General features: G+C 47.7%; 7 protein-coding genes across 7 annotated transcripts; 2 read left to right on the top strand and 5 right to left on the bottom strand.

Moving 5' to 3' along the window:
- Window positions 1-1,024: 1,024 nt before the first annotated feature.
- BDV27DRAFT_72960 (uncharacterized protein) lies at window positions 1,025-3,256 on the top strand. Its single transcript, XM_032077432.1, has 4 exons — window positions 1,025-1,352; window positions 1,405-1,435; window positions 1,541-1,682; window positions 1,771-3,256. Exons 1-4 carry the CDS (start codon window positions 1,287-1,289, stop codon window positions 3,041-3,043), a joined length of 1,512 nt encoding a protein of 503 aa, XP_031930500.1. The 5' UTR covers window positions 1,025-1,286; the 3' UTR covers window positions 3,044-3,256.
- BDV27DRAFT_72966 (PMF1/NNF1 family protein) lies at window positions 3,088-4,033 on the bottom strand. The gene is made up of 2 exons (XM_032077433.1): window positions 3,581-4,033; window positions 3,088-3,426 (listed from the first exon to the last, which is right to left on the bottom strand). Exons 1-2 carry the CDS (start codon window positions 3,961-3,963, stop codon window positions 3,132-3,134), a joined length of 678 nt encoding a protein of 225 aa, XP_031930499.1. The 5' UTR covers window positions 3,964-4,033; the 3' UTR covers window positions 3,088-3,131.
- Window positions 4,034-4,195: 162 nt separating this feature from the next.
- On the bottom strand, window positions 4,196-6,387 carry BDV27DRAFT_123868 (putative cAMP receptor-like protein). Its single transcript, XM_032065958.1, has 4 exons — window positions 5,637-6,387; window positions 5,369-5,570; window positions 4,767-5,318; window positions 4,196-4,713 (listed from the first exon to the last, which is right to left on the bottom strand). The coding sequence occupies exons 1-4, from the start codon at window positions 5,891-5,893 to the stop codon at window positions 4,438-4,440; spliced, it is 1,287 nt and encodes a 428-aa protein (XP_031930498.1). The 5' UTR covers window positions 5,894-6,387; the 3' UTR covers window positions 4,196-4,437.
- Window positions 6,388-7,839: 1,452 nt separating this feature from the next.
- Window positions 7,840-9,183, bottom strand: BDV27DRAFT_142813 (cyclin-dependent serine/threonine-protein kinase phoA; the record flags this gene model as incomplete). Its single annotated transcript, XM_032070010.1, has 3 exons — window positions 7,840-8,748; window positions 8,846-8,869; window positions 8,938-9,183. 3 exons carry the CDS (start codon window positions 9,181-9,183, stop codon window positions 7,840-7,842), a joined length of 1,179 nt encoding a protein of 392 aa, XP_031930497.1.
- Window positions 9,184-9,537: 354 nt separating this feature from the next.
- Window positions 9,538-11,093, bottom strand: BDV27DRAFT_123866 (putative SIR2 family histone deacetylase). Its single transcript, XM_032065957.1, has one exon. It carries the CDS (start codon window positions 10,801-10,803, stop codon window positions 9,661-9,663), a length of 1,143 nt encoding a protein of 380 aa, XP_031930496.1. The 5' UTR covers window positions 10,804-11,093; the 3' UTR covers window positions 9,538-9,660.
- Window positions 11,094-11,251: 158 nt separating this feature from the next.
- Window positions 11,252-12,849, top strand: BDV27DRAFT_72923 (PQ-loop repeat-containing protein). The gene is made up of 2 exons (XM_032077430.1): window positions 11,252-11,450; window positions 11,502-12,849. Exons 1-2 carry the CDS (start codon window positions 11,395-11,397, stop codon window positions 12,610-12,612), a joined length of 1,167 nt encoding a protein of 388 aa, XP_031930495.1. The 5' UTR covers window positions 11,252-11,394; the 3' UTR covers window positions 12,613-12,849.
- A 236-nt stretch (window positions 12,850-13,085) lies between these two features.
- Window positions 13,086-17,394, bottom strand: BDV27DRAFT_142810 (terpenoid cyclases/protein prenyltransferase alpha-alpha toroid; the record flags this gene model as incomplete). The annotated part of the gene is made up of 5 exons (XM_032070009.1): window positions 13,086-13,676; window positions 13,751-14,572; window positions 15,276-16,566; window positions 16,652-17,115; window positions 17,191-17,394. 5 exons carry the CDS (start codon window positions 17,392-17,394, stop codon window positions 13,086-13,088), a joined length of 3,372 nt encoding a protein of 1,123 aa, XP_031930494.1.
- Between the last annotated feature and the right edge of the window lie 220 nt (window positions 17,395-17,614).

Below are 17,614 nucleotides of genomic sequence, written 5' to 3'. Positions count from 1 at the left end.
TAGCATCTGAAGCAGAAGATCCACGTTCTTTCAACAGCTACATAGATATATATGATCAGACTGCCACGTGCAGAGGCTCTTGGCAGCCACGCGGGTTGACCTCTGTTGCACCCGCGTTAGCTCGACTACCTGTAGAAACTGGAAGCTGAGCATCTTGGCCTTCAAGTCTCAAGTGGAGGGCAGAACAGGATAGCTGTCATAGAAATAGTATTTATTCTTCCTCTCTCTCTCTCTCTCTCCCCCCCCTTTTTTTTTTTTTTTCCTATCTTTCCATCGTTAGTAGTCTGAATGTATCTAGGACGGTATATATACGAGTACACAGTACTCCGTACAATATGTCCATGTAATGAAATATATCCACTTCGATAAGATACCCATACTAAATAGAGGGATGTGTTATTTGGACGAGACGCTAAACTAAAATAGGCCAAAAATATGCAGTGTAATAGTAATACTCAATATTTGTCTATTTTCTGAGTCTAAGACCTTTTTAACTTTTTCTGTTAAGGCAGAATTATATAGTACACAAAATTATATGAAGAAAAGAAGGGTTCCTGGGTTCTTTTATACAATATTAGAACACATATAAAGGTTATTCTAAGATATCTACAGTATTCTATATAAGAGCTTTATTATATTAAAAAATTAGTTTGAAATAAAAATATCTATATATATCTTGAAAAGGAGAAGAGAGTATATATTTAGTATTACAATTACATGCTGTAACTATTGCCTATTTTGGATTAGTGTTGTGCCTAAAAGCACCGAGAGTATTGTAGAGGAAGTTGTTTTGTTCATTCATCTATCTAAGCAGCCGATAAGCGGCCGCCATACCGCCTTTCCTACCGCTTTCGGCAGAATACATGAAAGCCACAACAATTAGCGTCTCATCCAAATAACAATTCCCATAATAGATTACTGCGTATTACAGACCAAACTAAATAGTTTCAACTTGAGATCAAGGCTAAGGTTAGCTTCAAGAACCAAACAGCGTGGAGTTCGCCCCCGCCATGACTTCATGGATTTTTGGCACTATTAGTTAACTATAACTACGTTGTATATTGATTACATTACACTAGATGACCTCCAAGCAAGCGACAACGATAAGCGGTGTAGAAAGCGGTCTTGGCTCTTGGATCACCCGATTCTCTCCCACGAACCCTTGGTCACGATAAAAACACACAGGAACTACAAGTATTTACGGGACTTTCTAATTTTAAGTTCAGTAACCCCTCCCAAGATCGATATTTATTTTACAACAATAAAGATTAGTTGTCCGGTGTAAAATGCCGAAGCCAAAGTCTCTTCTGAAAGACTCCAAAGCCAAGAACAAAAGGAAAACCACACAGCAGGTGCCGCATTCAAGGGATTCCCTTTACCCATGCGCTTGCTCACTTTTGACAGGCTCCCGAGACTGCAGATGAGTTCTTAGCTGGTGAGTCTATCTGGAACCCAGACTTGCATCACTGTCCTACTATGTACTTGACGAACAGAGACTGTTAAATCCACTATCGATGTAGCCATAGCTAAACTAGTGCAGTTGGCGTCGAACAGGAAGAGGCTGGCGAAAAATGGCGGGCTGGTGACGCAGCAAAATCTATGCGCTTTTTTATGCGTGCCATCGCAACTTATGATGACGGCCTGAAAAAGTATCCTCATGCATTTGACTTGGCATACAACAAGTATGTAAGCAGACAGCTCTATCCTCACAGTTAGATGCATAAGTGGGCACGCCATTGCAATCAGCAACATAAGCTTACCGTCAAATAGAGCAAGAGTTCAATATGAAATCACCCAGCACCCCAAGTTGGCTGCACAGCTGCCTGCTCCACTAGCAGATATTTTGAACATAACACTACAGTCCCACAGGGAGGCCCTCAATCTAGATCAAGACAATGCGGATGCTCTTTTCAACACTGCTCAAGTGCTCACAAGCCTTGCTGAGGTAGTCACGGATACCAAACATCCGTCTGACGCACAGCTTTGCCGGGCTGTCAAATACCTGCAGGAGGCAATAGAGCTCTTCCAACGTTGTCTCATTATTCAAGAGATGCGATATACTGAAATGCAGGAACAGATCAAATTGATGGAGTCTGGAAATGTGGGCCCGCGCGAAGAAGAAATGCAAGAGCAAACTATGCAGGAAGGCGCAGAGGATGCAGGCGAGTCGAAGCCTTCTGATCAACAAGAGCAATGGGCTGCTGTTATTGAGCCAGTGACCAAGGATACCCTCGTTGACACAGCGGTGGCACAGTTGGAGACGCTCACAACTCTCTGCAACTTGCTTACCTTTAATCCTGGGGTCGGCCTTGGTTGGGTTGAAGAATCCTCTGCAGACTTGCTCCAAGAGAAGATCTCTGCATACGTTGAGGGTTCTAGCAGACACTACGAGGCATCTTTGGCCCGTGCCAAATTTACCTGTGCTCTGAACGAGGTGTTGTACCGAAGTGGGCGAATCGAGGTTGAAACTTATCAAACAGAAATCACACATGTCTTTGGTCCTGATCTAAACCTCTCTGCGGACCCCGAAGGCCTCTGTAGCAAAGCAGATGCGCTCACGTCGTTCAACACAGCCGTTACGGATTTGCCTCCCTCGAATGACCATGAGGTGTTTACGAAGTCACTAATGTTGCGTTGGCAATCGCTATCGGTTGCTTTGGATGCTTTGACGAAGGCTTCCAAACTTCCTGATGCAGATAATCTGCCCAAAATTCATGTTGCACGAGGAGACGTAGAGATGAATAGGTGGAGACTTGGCATGCCTCCGTGGGAATACACCATGGCTCAACAAAATGCCACTATTCTCCTCCGGAACGCTCAAACATACTATCGAGGCGCTGCAGCTCTCGCACGCAGGGACGGGAATGCAGACGAAGAACGTGATGGAACGTGCAAGGAAGCCTTGGCAGCCGCTTTAGAAGGCCAGAAAGACAAATTGCAACAGCTCAAAGCCACCGCATTTAAGGAGCTTATGATCGTTGCGGAAGATGTGGTGGATGACGGGTGGCTAAGCCCCGGGGATATGGAAGCACTGCTGTCGTAAATCTGCCCCACTTATCAGGTCAGTAAGGCAGCTCGTTCGCGCATGGTGACGTTCTGCGCGTCGTAGGCAACAAGTATTTAGCCACCAATCATATATCCGATCTAGCTTTAACTTCTTCTTCCATCTGTAAAGCCTCCTTGCGAAGATTGTGCTCCGCACTAAACTGCGTAGCAGCGGTCGCAGCGCCCTCCAAGTCTGCAACCACAGACTCAAGGTTTGACAGTAGATTCTCAATCTCTGACCTCTGAGACTGGACCCGCTGAGATAACGCCACGTTTTCGCTCTGGGTAAACTCTATGTTCGCATTCAACGTTGTTTGGGCTTCCTGCAAATGCGGAGCAAGACGTGCGCGATATAGTTCCTCCGGAGTCAAGGTATGGGGCCTAAAAGAGATATTAGCTAAAAGTTGGTACCATGATAAATCGTCAAGGTTGATGGAAAGAAGGCTCCCCTCCAAGGCAAAGAAACGAAGAAAAAGTAAAAAGAAAGAAAGAAAGAGAGTAAGAAAACGAAGACGAAGGAAAAGGGAAGCCATACGCAACATCCCCGTGTCCCTGTCCACGGTCTCTCCTATGTCTCGCCTCCCCCATCAATCTATCCAACTCATTCAACTGCCTTATCGCATCTCTCTCGTGTATAATATCTTCGAACTCAGCCCTTGCACTTTCTTCCAGTTTCGCATTCAGCTGCCTCCATACCGACTCTAGACTAGCCGGAACATGTTTCGCAGGGGTGGGAAAGCACCCGGAGAAGTTGGCATACGAATTTGCTCGCAACGTACGCAACAATGCCTGGTTGAATGTCTTCTGTAGGACGGTAGCGCGCGGGCCGGGTGTTAGAGGGACTGGCACTGGTGGGGGCGGAGAGGGCGAAGCGTCTTGTCTGGAGGGATTGAGATGGTTGCTGCTGTCTTCGGCCATTTCCTTTATTTTTTTTCCTTGATTCAGTTTAACCCAATATATCCTCCTTTTCTGTTATGTCTTTTGTCCGGCGTACGTGATCGTGTTGTGTTGATAAGTATGGTTTGAAAGGTATAGGCCGATGTCTAGAAGGAAACGCGTCGGTCACATGATAGGCTTAGGTCCGCAGTGGGCCCGAGAGATCACCCGTTTATGGAGTAGGTATGATTAAAATAACTAGTCCAAACTTTCTATTTCTCTTCGCTCAGCAAGATGAACAGCATCCATGAGTGCCGGTAGTTCGTTGGAAAGGGATAGCTGTCTTTATATTATTTCATTAGACGCTGGTGTTAATGCTGGGATTTGCACTGTCTATGTACATGCACATATTACTTTACAGTCACTTCATCTACCTGATATCCATCGGTTCCATGTGCCCTGTTCACTCCATGATCTTTGAATAACTATATACCGCCGAGCCAAACACTATTGGAACTAGCGAGTCAGACGTCGAACACTGTCGTTCGAACTGTAAGTCTGTCCGACATGTCCTTCATATTCTTCTCGGTTTCTACATCCAGGGTCTCTCACTAGACTCCCTCTCCTGATATCCCGATAAACCGCCTTGAAAGCCGGCCAGGAGATGGACATATAAATAATACTGTTCCAAAATCCCTGGAGCGGAAGAACAAAGCTCGATGCATAGTTCAGGGCAAAGTTGTATGAGTTAGGATAGGCAAGTGAATATGCCCGGTTGACCGTCGAGGGAACCTAAGGACTATTAGCCATAATTTTACCTAGAGTTGACCATGGTAATTACGAACCCACGTGACAATTAAGGCAATGAAGAAGAGCATCGCATACTTGGTATAAGCCCAAGCCGCCGTACTTGTGTCGGACATTGCGCCGCGGCGGGACCACGACTCTGAATGAGAATGTTTTATTGCTTTTAATGGGAGGCCACTGGACTGCCTGCTCATGAAGCCGCCCTCGATGGTGACAGAATACGGGTTGTAGAATGGGGAGACGGGGTTACGCAATTCTTCGGCAGTTGGGTAGTTCCCTTGTTGAGAGCGTGTAATTTCACTGGTCACGCGGATTTCTGTTGTTGCCCTAGTGTAGGTAGGCTCGAGGGCGCGTTCGGTATCGCGCATCTCGAACCCCTCATAGTGTTCAGCAGTCGGCTCGCCTTCATACCTAGGATAGGAATCCGCCGAGTCGAGGTTGTCAAGCTGCCGCAGTTGGCGTCGCCTTTCCCAGATGACACCACCCGTGCGGATATAGATGGCCAACGTCAAAACAATAAAGAACCAAACTGGACCGTAGAAGACCGCGATACGTAGCCAGTCCCAGGTCTGCGAAACCCAACACCAGAGCTACAGCTATGTGTGAGAACTAGTCTATCTCACTAGGTTCGGTCACTTACCACCGCATAACCGTAGACCTTGCCCCGGGCCTTGGTCTTAATGAAGAAATACGCGACGGAGGGGATGAGAGGTAACCCGTAGCAGAAGAGGAGATATTTCCACTCTAGCCGTCGTAGTTGTTCGGAGTTGTATTTGTAAAAGAATGTTAAGTAGACATTACAAGCCATGGCAAAAGTCCATAGGGCATCGGCGGGCATGAACCTGGTCACGGAATCAGTAGTTTGGCAAGTGAACCACCGTTTTGTCTCTCGGCTTCTATGAACTAACCATTGGATCAAGAAGGCCTGGAACTGACACAGGGGGCTGCTGAGCCCCATGTGAATGCCTGACTGGGAGATGACGGTAGCGATGTTGGTCATTAAATTGCCCCAGGAGGCGTAAAACACCAGCCGGTTGATGGGCTTGCGAAAAGCACTCGAACCGAGGAACGAGACGACAATGATGGCGGTGCCGGTTAAAGAGATGGCCGAGCAAACCCGTTCAGTTACTGAGATGGCGTATAGTTGTTGTTGCGACAGAGACATTGCGAAAAGACCATGCTGAACCCGAAAGCAAAAACGAATACAAAATTGGTATTTGGGTATCACGCGCAGAAACCACAATCCAGAAAGCGATACAGAAGCAAAATCTGATATAATATACGTAGGGACGAACAAAGCCCCTTGTCATCTATCACTCGAGGGGGCAATATAGCAAATCAATCAGGAAGAACAAGACCAGCTCTGCGGGCGAGGACGCCCAAGTGGGAGTAAAGATCTGACGTGTATCGGAGGTACATCGCACAAGAGTATCATTTATGGGCACAGTCCTCTTTAAAACATGACGACATGAAAGTATATGGAGAAATTGCCCATGGCCAGACAAAGGGATCAGAGGGTCAACCTTTCATGAGTTGGGGTACGGAGTAGATGGAACCACAATCGTCCTCTCGCCTCCACATGAGTGTTTACTATACGAACGCTCATTTGTGGGGTGGGAATGAAGGGGATCTTTGGGTCTTGGACGCTGGTAAAGTTTGTTCCGAAAAAGGGTGCGATTACCATAGTAGTTTATGTATGATGAGGGGAGAGAAAACAAAAAATAGAAGGAGGAAAAAAAAGAAAAGAAAAGAAAATCCCCTCCATTTCTAACTTTTCGCTCTATCACACCCCAGTCCTTGAACGAGAAAGGAGAAGTATATCCATACCCACATACATACATATATGAATAAATCAAGATATCAAGAAATAACTGAAAAAAAAAAGAAAGAAAGAAACTTCAATAAAGAGTACTCTATAGAGTAATGATAACTGGTCACACGCTTTTTGTAGGATACTAATACTACTACTACTACTACTACTACTACTACTACTACTACTACTACTACCAACACCTAGTCAAAAGTCGTGATTCTACCGTTGGTGGAAGTAACTTTAAGGGTATGTCCAGAATGGTCCCAACCAAAGGCACGGTCAACGGATCAAAAGGCAATTGCTCCCGGCTCATGCTTGGCAGTCTTTAGTGGTCCTGTTTTTCAGAAGCATTAAGTGTCCATAGAAAGAACACAGGCATATTGAACATATCCACCTATATATCTTTATACTCCCCTAGGAGACTCCCTTGCGTGACATCACTCAAAGTTGGTCCGACCTTCAATTCCCGACAGATCCCCATTTATTTCCACTCTCCATACGCCTCCTCCTAGATCTCCATGCCAGTGGCAGGAAGTGACCATGGCTCTAACTGGTCTCTAATAAGCTATGTCTGCCTTAGTGCAGCAAATAATATTTATAGAGAAAGGGCAACTCCGTGTGAAAGTACCAGGCCAAGTCCGACAGTAAAAGAAAAAGGTATGGGCAAATAAACGCCACAAACCCCCTGTGATCCACACGAAACAAAGAACAATCGTTATTTAGTTTGGGATTTGCACAGCTAGCGGTGGGCGTATGATCCACGGTTGTTGCAAAAACAAAGGGACATGTGTATCAAGTATGGCTCGAAATATACCCTCGCCGACTCCAGCCTTTGCCCAATAGACAATCGTCCTTGAGAGAAGTCAGGAAACCGATTATGATCATGGTGAACCGCGAAAAAAAAAAAAAAAAAAAGGCCACGGTTTACGTAGCTGAGCCTTCATTAATCGGCCCGGTCTTTCATTTCAATAAGAATAGTAGGGTTTTGGTCAAAAACCGCGATTCATATGCCATGCCGCATAGACATCCTAATAATGGAAAAATACGAACATGACATTCTATTCGGAATATGGTGGTGTAGAGCGCTGTGCGTGGCCATGCAACGAACTGTACAGCCGGATAAACAAACCAGAATAAGTATTTAGTGCGAAATTTGTTCTCAGGTATAACGCCATGCTCCCTCCCAATCTAACAGAGACCCGTCGTCTCGTCATTTCTGTCAACAAATGATAAGTGTAAAAAGAAAAAGGGAAAAGAGAGGAAAGAAGCGGAAACAAAACGATGAGTCCCCTGTTTCATTAATACGCCTGCTGGGAAGCAACCATCCCTCCGTATCCGGACATTTGCTGTTGCTGTTGCTGTTGCTGCAGCAGCTGTGCCTGCATTTGAGGCAGATCGTGGAACCACGGGTGCTGCAGTGCGTCGTGAGCACTAACCCGCATCTCGGGTCGTAGTTGGAGCATCCTGTTTAGCAAATCGAGCCCGAGAGGATCAATTTGGGGCAATATGAGGCCTAAATCTTGTGTCGCATAGACGTGGAAATTGGGCTTGTATTCTGGCAATTGAGAGATACCGGGCCACGAGCGCTCCGACGGCGTTCCCATGAGACGGAAGATCTTCTGCAACTGATCCTCATTAGTGGTGCCTGGGAACAGTGGACGGCCAGTGTACAATTCCGCCATGATACACCCAGCAGACCAAATGTCAATACTTGTATTATACGTCCTGCTGCCGAGGAGGACATCGGGGGCGCGGTACCATAGGGTCACTACTTCGTTCGAAAATGTATTGACGGGAATGCCAAAAGCCCGCGCAAGGCCGAAGTCTCCTAGTTTGAGTTGCCCCTTTTTGTTAATCAAGAGATTCTGGGGTTTCAAGTCGCGGTGGAGGACTCGATTCTCGTGACAGAACGCGATACCCTTGAGGAGCTGGTGCATGAATGACTTGATCGTCGCCTGATCTAATTGTCCCCGTTCGCCTCTGGTGTCCATGTACTTCTTCAAATCCTTGTCCATATATTCAAAAACGAGCATCAGCTTGTTTTCGGTATGGATGACGTCGTAAAGCGAAACAATGCTCTCATGCTTGAGCTCCTTCATCAATGATATCTCCCGAATGGCCGTTGATGGTGTCCCCTCCTCGGAATCGAGATGAATTTCCTTCAAAGCCACTAGCTCGCCAGTCTGACGATTTCGGCCCTTGAATACCTGCGACCGTCTGTATGAGCAAAAGCACGAAACTTGATACCGGGCGATACGGTTGCGCAGAAAAGGTCAGAGTGGTGTAACGCCAGGGTCAACGTACAGTGGCATACGTTCCTTCTCCAAGCTAGAGGCAGATTAGTCACACATTTTCCTCCACGGATTGAATATATGAAGAATGAAAGAAGCGCGCACCTTTTCGAGCTGTTGAAAAGAGCTAGGCTGCTGCGCTTTGTCCATTGTCGACGACGCGGCAGGGTGCGAAGTTGGGGATTTTGGCGGCAGGGGTTTCGGGCGTTGATGGTTGAAAAGAAAAGATTTTGGAGACACCAGCGTCGATACAATGCCCAGATAAGTAGATGTAGGGTGGTGTTGTTGTTGTTGTTGTTGTTGTTGTGGGTGAGGATTCCTCTGGATTCTTAAGCTGCTGTGATTGTCCATGTCCGTGATCCCCTTGTTCCAATTAATTGGAGCCTTGTTTTTGAGCCCCGCGGCGGATAACCACAAGGCCAAAGGGTGCAAAGATCGGTGGTTACCGTACCGTACGAGATCACATTACACTTGTTATGCTGTAACCCGACGACCAGTTGCTTGGGCGGCTATGTAAGATACGGCACATATATACATACATACATCCCTATTGCAATCTTAGTACTCCGTACGAAATAAGGTATACTGATAGTATTAGTGTGTACGTACCCTATGAACTACTAGTATATAGGTAGCAATTACGAATCCTCTTATCTTCTACATCATCATTGGAAAAGTCGTACGTATACACGTGTCAAACAATAGCGATGACTGGGATGTTCGACTCCCCCTCCAAAAAAAAAAAGGGAATATTCTCACAAAACTCTCTGTTCTATACAGTTCTATCATCAGGGAGGAAATTCCCCAATACATCCGGACAGAGCCTTTTCACGCATGGACAAGTGAGGGAAGCTGTGCGGCAACAGGGGGCAAAATTAGATCGGAGTTGAGACTGCAACGAATATGAGGGGCATCCGGCTCCATCTTCCCAAAGAGTACCGACTCGTTTCGGATCCCCCCGATATTGATTATGCCTATAGGCATACCCCTTTTATAAGCTCGTTCAACTAACCTCCATGCTGAAAAAGTGGCAAGACTGCTTCCAAGAATGAGAAGCCTTCCTGCGTCATCAATTGCCTCCTCTGCAGCCGTCCTCACTGCTGGGTGAATATTTTCTCCGAACATAATGACCGCAGGCTTCAGAACTCCAGCAGTCGAAGATGGTAGCCATGCACCATCGCTTTCTACCTCTACCCTAGCCGGCGTGCCATCTCGGAGACGAGGAGGTTTCTCTAGACATGTAGGACAAGACGGGTATCGGAACGTAGAGTAAGGTGCCTCGGCTAAATCCACATCTCCATCTGGGTTAAGCTTAAGGCCTTTCCGTCGCTGCTCCTCAGGATTATCTGTGTTAAGAGCCCCGGTGTCAACCATCTTGGCCAAAAACTCTGCCCAGGCCGGATTAACCTTTTCGAGGGACTTCTGAAATTCGTCTCGGGGAAATTGATTTTGACAGCTGGTACAGACAACCGACCTTAAGTAGCCATGAAGTTCGATGGTTGGTAGTTTCGAATGAGCTATTGGATGGAAAGAGTCGACATTCTGTGTCACTACGGAGCTGAGATATCCCTTTGCGCCGAGGTCCCTAATAGCCCAATGCGTTGAGTTAGGCTTTGCTTTCACAAGGCCTGGCCAGCCGACAAAGCTCCTAGCCCAGTACCTCTTGCGGAACTCATGTTGTCTCAGAAATTCATGAAAATATATTGGCCGATATGTTTTGTTTGTGACGTATGTGCCATTCTCTCCTCGATAATCGGACAAGCCGGACGCCACCGAAATTCCCGCACCAGTTAAGAGAACAGTCTGAGAATACCTTCCGACATCAACTCCGCGAAGGTAGGGTGACGGAGGGGCAGTCAAAAACGACAACAGAGCATCAATAGCTCCTGAAACAGTGCGGGCTGATTGCGGTACAATTACTGGTGGAGGCAGCGGGCCGGTGAAGGGGATTCTGATCGGCGGAGTCGTCATTGAAGCCGCATAATTGGCAGAAGCTGATGGAAGGAAAAAAAAGTTGCGTATGTTTGAGAGAGACTGCCGTTAGTTGCTCAACTAATTATAGGTGTCCATGGGGCACCGTTGGGACAATGTCAGTATTTCTATTGGATTGGCTACTGTTCGCAAATGCCGTCATTGATAGTAGCTGACTCATCCAAGTTATACCCTAACTACTGCACAGGACCACCTGATAAGGGTTTGTCTTCATGGCATGCTGCGGAAGGCGACAGTTATTATGCATATATGTCTTCATGCTTGCTGAGCTGCATCTCAACGAGCATAATATCATATAGAATGTTCTATCAACAGGGTTTAGCTCGTGGAAGGCAGTTTCGATTGCCTCATTGTGAAAGTGGTCTGTGCAGTCTAAGAATACCCCGGATTTGTAACCACGTGATCGCCGAACAGAGTCTTCGAGCGTCATCGTTCTCAAGTCCTCTTTTTCACCCTAACAGAATTGTGGAATCCATGATAAATTTTGAGATTTTTTGTCATTCTTTGCCATCAGTAGCCTAGTATCGGACTGGGTGGACCACCCAATTCGTCACTCTACTTGTGTTAGATATGTTTCACCCTCCAGTTGGCAATATAGATCTAGACGCTCTCAGCGGTATTTGTGGGTATGTGTCTGGATGAGGAGGTGTACAAGATGACCAACTAATGTTGATTAGATCCATATCCATTGCGTGTTGGGTTGTTGTATTTTCCCCCCAGATCATAGAGAATTTCCGTCGTGGCTCAGCAGATGGCCTCTCACTTCTCTTTCTTGTTGTCTGGTTAGCGGGCGATGTATTCAATATCCTCGGGGCTGTCTTGCAAGGCGTTCTGCCGACGATGATCATTCTGGCTGTGTATTACACACTCGCCGATATCGTCTTGTTAGGCCAGTGCTTCTACTATCGAGGATTCACCCTGAGAGATGAACCGTCACCACCGAGCTCGCGCGCGCAGGAATCAGATGCCGAAGACCAGTCTTCATTTCCTGGAAAGGTATCAGAGCGAACAGCTCTACTATCCGCAAAGGCCAATGATCATTCGTATCAGGCGCATTCTCAAGAGAACACGGGAAACGGATACCCAACGTCAGGGCCATCCGGTCAACAGTCCTTCCCACACCATCAAAACCACAGGAGACACTCAGCAACCTCCTTCAGGGATATCCTCCATCCTAACGTAGATGGAACACACCTTTCTCCTGTGACACCTTTTGTTGAAACTTCAGCGAAGGAGACTCGTCCTGCGCGCAGACTCTCCGCCCTCCAAAATGTCCTATTTAAACTCTCCGCCGTCGTCTTAGTCTGCGCCGCCGGTATACTCGGCTGGTACGTCAGCCCTGGATCATCAAAAGGCGAAGACAAGCGGGATGATAGCGGGTCTCTCTCCTTCGATACACTGGGTCAAGTATTCGGCTACCTATGTGCAGCCCTGTACCTTGGATCTCGTCTGCCTCAGATACTACTCAACTACCGACGGAAGTCCACGGATGGTGTATCCTTGCTATTCTTTCTCTTCGCTTGTATTGGCAACTTAACCTACGTCCTTTCAATACTCGCCTACTCCCCAGTCTGCAACGGGGAGTACACCCAAGGAAGGGTCAGCCAATGTCGACCTGGCGAAGCTGCTGCCCTGTATGGTCGGTATATACTTGTGAACTTATCTTGGTTAATCGGGAGCTTAGGAACACTGTTCCTTGATATGGTCATATTTGTGCAATTCTTCTTGTATCAAGATAATGGGTACGGCGAGACTGAGGGAACTAGCGAGGAAACTTTGAGGGGGTGATTTCGTTCACGCCTACAAGCACTCATGTTATACCTCTGGTCTTCTTTTCTTCTTCCCTAATCCTTGCTTTTGTCTGTCCTTATTTTCCTTCGACTGAAAATCAAGGGTGGCGTTACGGACGGAGGTCGGGAGTCAAAAGGCAACTATTCTTCTTTCTTAGTCGTGCGCATCAGGCTATGATTTCCTTCGTTGTGGGCGGCGTTTTGGGTTTTCTTTTTAACTTCGTGTATACAGATACTTTGTCCTCTCAAAACATAGAATGAAAGAAACTATCCAACCAGATCGTTACTTATCAGGGCTCATCTCGGTGGCATCTTCTCATGTAAGAAATTAAACACTAACCCAACAGAAAGAAGAAGGACACCGCCAGAAGCGACAATGGTCACAGCGCCGTTAGTGCCTTTCATCGTCAGTTGACCCTGAAACACAGGGAGACCAAGCTGAACTCCAAATCAAACACAATTGTATTATGATCAGTCGCTTGGTGGACGAGGCTCCACCTTTCCTCTGCTTACTTCCGACCAATTAGTGCTTAGCGAGGTGCCCTGACTTTCAAAGTAACTTTTATTCATGGCCCGACGGGTATTCTCGTCTGCGTTGGCGTAGAGTTTCTTAAAGAACGCATCGACGGCGTCACCACCGCCAAAGTCTGAGTCAACTGAGTCGGCACCGTCCGATTCGTCTCCAGCATCGTCCGCTTTTGGGCCCTTTGGTTCCCCGTCCTTGGCCTTGCCTTTGTCTTTGGGCTTGGGTTTCTTTGCTGTGAGCGACGACGCCAACTTATCCCAATCTTTGGGGCCATTGCGGGATGAAGATGGGTATGCTGGAGCAGAACTACCGGCAGGAGTTGGGGCCGGGACAGCCTGACGACCAGAAAGCTTAACGTTGACTGCGGAGGCTTCTAGCGCACTCCATTTCTGGCCAGGAGCACGTTTCTTTAAGACAAGCTCAATCTTGGTAGACATGACAGAAACCTTGGAAGAGGATGGGTCGACCGACGCAAACAAAGGATCAAGGGTGAAATCAAATTCAGCGCCAGATGGGAGGGGGAATTGGAGAGATACCTGTAGGTTGGCATGGTCAGTATATTATTGATTGATACCCGTGGAAGGGAAGGAATGTCTGTAGATGGCCCTACCGATTCATCTTTTAGTTCCATGCCCACTCCATCTTTGGGTACCCCTTTGACGTAGAGAGTCACAACAACGGTCTCATTAGATTGATACCACTCATGCCGAACCTTATCAGACGGAGGGACAGTGGAAGGAGCTGCAGAAGGGGTGCTTCCAGCAGCACCACTTTGGCCATCCGACGTCTTGGAAGTCGAAGCTTCTCTTGTGACCGTCTTGCTGGCTGCGACAGGCTCACTCTGGATGCTGCTATCCCCAATTTGTCCGGATTTGAGAGTATCCAACTGATTCTTGAGCTCCTTCTCGGTCGGAACTTGGACACCACTCGGGTATTCCGCAATAGTAACAACAGCCTTGTTATCCCCCTCAGGCAACTTATTAAGCTTACTTTTGACCTTGAGTATCCAGATAGGCAGCTCCTGTTCATACCCATTCTTTGATGTGGATTGAGGACCACCGGTCATACCCATAGCATCTTTCATCCTTTCTGATTTGTCCGCGTTCCTCGCACCCGCGCCAGTCTTTCCCTGGATGATCTCGAATACAAAGCTCGCATCACCATATCTTTCAAGCTGGTACAATGCGACACCACGTCTCAACTGAGCAGCTAAGATTAACTCCCTCTTTCCACGTTCCCGCGCAAGGGTTAGAGCAATCTCCGCATCGTGCAGCGCTGCTTGGGAGTGGGGGCCTCCATCTGCCGGTTTGACTCGAGAGTAGGCGGTCGATCGTTTGAGGTAGTATGGCGGTGCACGGGGTAGTTCGACCAGTGCTTGTGTAAAGTAACGGATAGCACCGGGGAAGTCGGAGCTCGCGAGGGCCTTGTCGCCCTGTGTTGCGGAATTCATATTAGCTTGTGGGAGCTATGAGCTCCGCAGCTTAAATGTATGTAGGGTAAGCTTAACACTGGGGCGCGGGGGGCTTGAGATAGGGGAGAGGTCAGAAGTTATAGCAGAGAAGAACAAAGATTAGTTTCTATTCTGAGTTGAAGAGATGATTCAATGGATGTTTCCATCACCTTTCTTTCGCTTTCTTTCTCCCAGCTTTTTTGGAGACTGCGGGGGAGGCTTATGTCAGCGGATTTAATGCACGAGTTCACCTCTCAGTCACATGCAGTCACATGAGCTTAATGTTTATTAGGTATCTTTCATTACAACCGAAAATCAAAAGCTATTTGTACATGTAATCAAACATCTGGCCAGGTTGTTTCTCTCCGTATGGCGGTTTCAACCCCTTTACAGGAGCTCCTCATTGCCAAACTTCCTGCTATAGAGTCCCAAAGCGCGAATAGGCCAATAGAACTTATAGTTAGGATATGAAATCATACTAGACTCATGTCAGCGTTAACAATTCTATGACACAGATGGAGACTACCCACCAGGATTGGTTAAAAACACCCTCGATAGCTTCCTGCAGCCACTCCCCATTGGGTTGCTGGCGAGACATCATAAGTTTCATGGCCTTGCGGAGGGGCTCCTTGTCCGGGTAGCCTGCCTCCATCAGGGCAAGGCATGCCCAAGCAGTCTGACATACTTGGGATTGCTCATGTTGGGTGTACACATGTCGCTCGCTGCTGAGGTAGGATTCACCCCAACCTCCATCTCTTTTCTGCTTGGAAATGAGAAACTCGCAACCCCGACGGGAATGGTCGCTATTTTCATAGGTTTCTCCAATGCTCGCGAGACTTTCCAAGGCAAACATAGCAGCATAGGTGAAGCAGATGCCCCAAGATCCATACCAGCTTCCATCTGCCCTCTGTACACGTTTGATGTATTTGACAGCTTTTGCTTTCGCCGCCATGATCTCGTCGGATCGGTAATCGGGATAGAACTTGCTGAACAGAGATAACGCAGTGACGGAGGCAGTGGTACATTCAGGGTAGTCGTAACCAATCATAATCCCACCGAAAACCTCAGCGGCATTCAACCACTCCACCTTTGGCGATGCACGGGTGGTCTCATACTCTGTAAAACCGCCAGAAGGATTTTGCATGAGCAGCAAGCAGTCAACGCTATCCTTTAAGCGCTGTGCGGATATCAATTTAGGATAGTTGTGTATCTCTTGAAGTTGAATGCTAGACCGTAGACCCTCGGCTGTGCAGTCGCTAACTGTGTAGCCCTGAGTTTTGTTGCTGAAGGGCCATGCGCCCTTCCGGTGCTGACGGTAGCACTTCTCCTGATCTGGTACGTTCTCCCGCAGTTGGTGATTATCAAGAAATTCCAGGGCTTTTGTGAGCATGGGTCGCCATTTAGGATCATCCGCGAAACCTGCAATGACGATAGCTTGCGTGATGAAGGATGTATCCCACACCTGAACACCATTGGTGCCGTTCATCAACATTCCCTCATTCTTCACCCACATATAATCATTCAGACGCTCTCGATGACGACGGACCGAGTAGCTATCAGGTCCGTCGTGGAGGTAACAAGCAACCATGTTCATTGGGTTGCTCACAGGACCAAGGCCTGCGTAGTCAGTATTTTCGTCTTCCATTCGAATCAATTCCCAAGTCCATTCTTCAGCACGGCGCACGAGTGCGGGAAGCCGCAGGTAGGGATTCCAGACATTGACTAGAAGGGAGTTGATCGTGTTCAAGAGCCACGTCTTCGGATAGTAATTGTCAGCCTTGTGGATAGAATTACGGTGCTTTGCGAAGTCGATAGAGTCATACGGCTCGGTATACAGCTCGCTTCGAAGCTGCTTGGTAAGCGGATCAAGGGGATGAGTGAATTTCTTAGACCACAAGTAAGACATAGGCAAAAAGACCTGACGGATATGGATCCACCATCGCCATGGGGCAAATGGGACCCAGTCGGGGAGAAGCCTAAAGTAAAATTATCAGTACTCAAAGCAAATTGATCATCGACTGGAGGTGAAGGGAAGACAAAGACGAAAGGGGCAGTGCGGACCAGATTTCGGGAGGAACGGGGTTGACGCAGTCCCAATCCATTACTCCAAGGATACTAAGCCAAAACTTTGCCCAGTGGGGTCCATAAATGGCACCACCGAGTCTATGTAGGAGGCCACGGGCCTTGATCATTCGATGGTCGTCTTCACTGACACCAACCAAGCGCAGTGCGACATAATTCATACAGGTACCAAACACGGAGCTATGGGCCTCTATGTGGAGACCCCAGCCTCCATCTTCGGGATGCTGACGAGCGAAAAGATACCTCTTGATCTCAGTAGCATACTCCGGAGGAATTGGAGTGTTGGTTACATAGTAGGTGATAAGGAGTCCTGGCAGCAGGAACATCGGCCCACCATACTCACAAGCCCAATTACCTGGCGGAAGTTGCAATTTAGAGAAGAATTCCAGGCCATTCTCTGCACACTGTAGTGGCGTCTTCGCAGGTGGCAGCTTAGGAAGTCCCTGTAGGGAAGTCAGTGTCACGAGGCCCAAAAACCGCCCGAAGAAACAACAACAACAACAATTGGAAAACAGTACCGTAGGGAGCCCCAAAAAGTACTTGTCAGCCACCGATTGAGGCCATTTTGCATTCTCTTCATCTGATTCGAGGTAATGCCAGGTCTGACGACCATCATCGTCCAGCAATCTCCACCTTGAGTAGTCTGTTTTGGGATCTCCATTAGCATCGGCGGTCAAATGGCCCTGCGCCGCAGTTCTCCACGGAGCGATAGGATCGGCCATATCTGCTACGAGTGTGTCCAGCAGTATCTTTGCTTGAATGGACTAGCCCGAAAAAGCCACCGAACCCCGAGAGATCGGTACCGTCTGGTAAGCAATTGCAAGGAGTTGGACGAGAATAGGGAAAGAAACACCGAATGATAGATCTGGGGTTGGTCGATCCATAGACGACTTAGTCATCAGGGGCAGTATATGTTGCCTGAACGATGAGGCACAGGCCGAT

The sequence above is a fragment of the Aspergillus caelatus genome (genome assembly GCF_009193585.1).
Source record: "Aspergillus caelatus strain CBS 763.97 unplaced genomic scaffold BDV27scaffold_36, whole genome shotgun sequence".
In the NCBI taxonomy this organism is placed as follows: domain Eukaryota; kingdom Fungi; phylum Ascomycota; class Eurotiomycetes; order Eurotiales; family Aspergillaceae; genus Aspergillus; species Aspergillus caelatus.
Note: the sequence above shows the minus strand (reverse complement) of the source record. Positions and strands in the feature narration are given on the sequence as shown.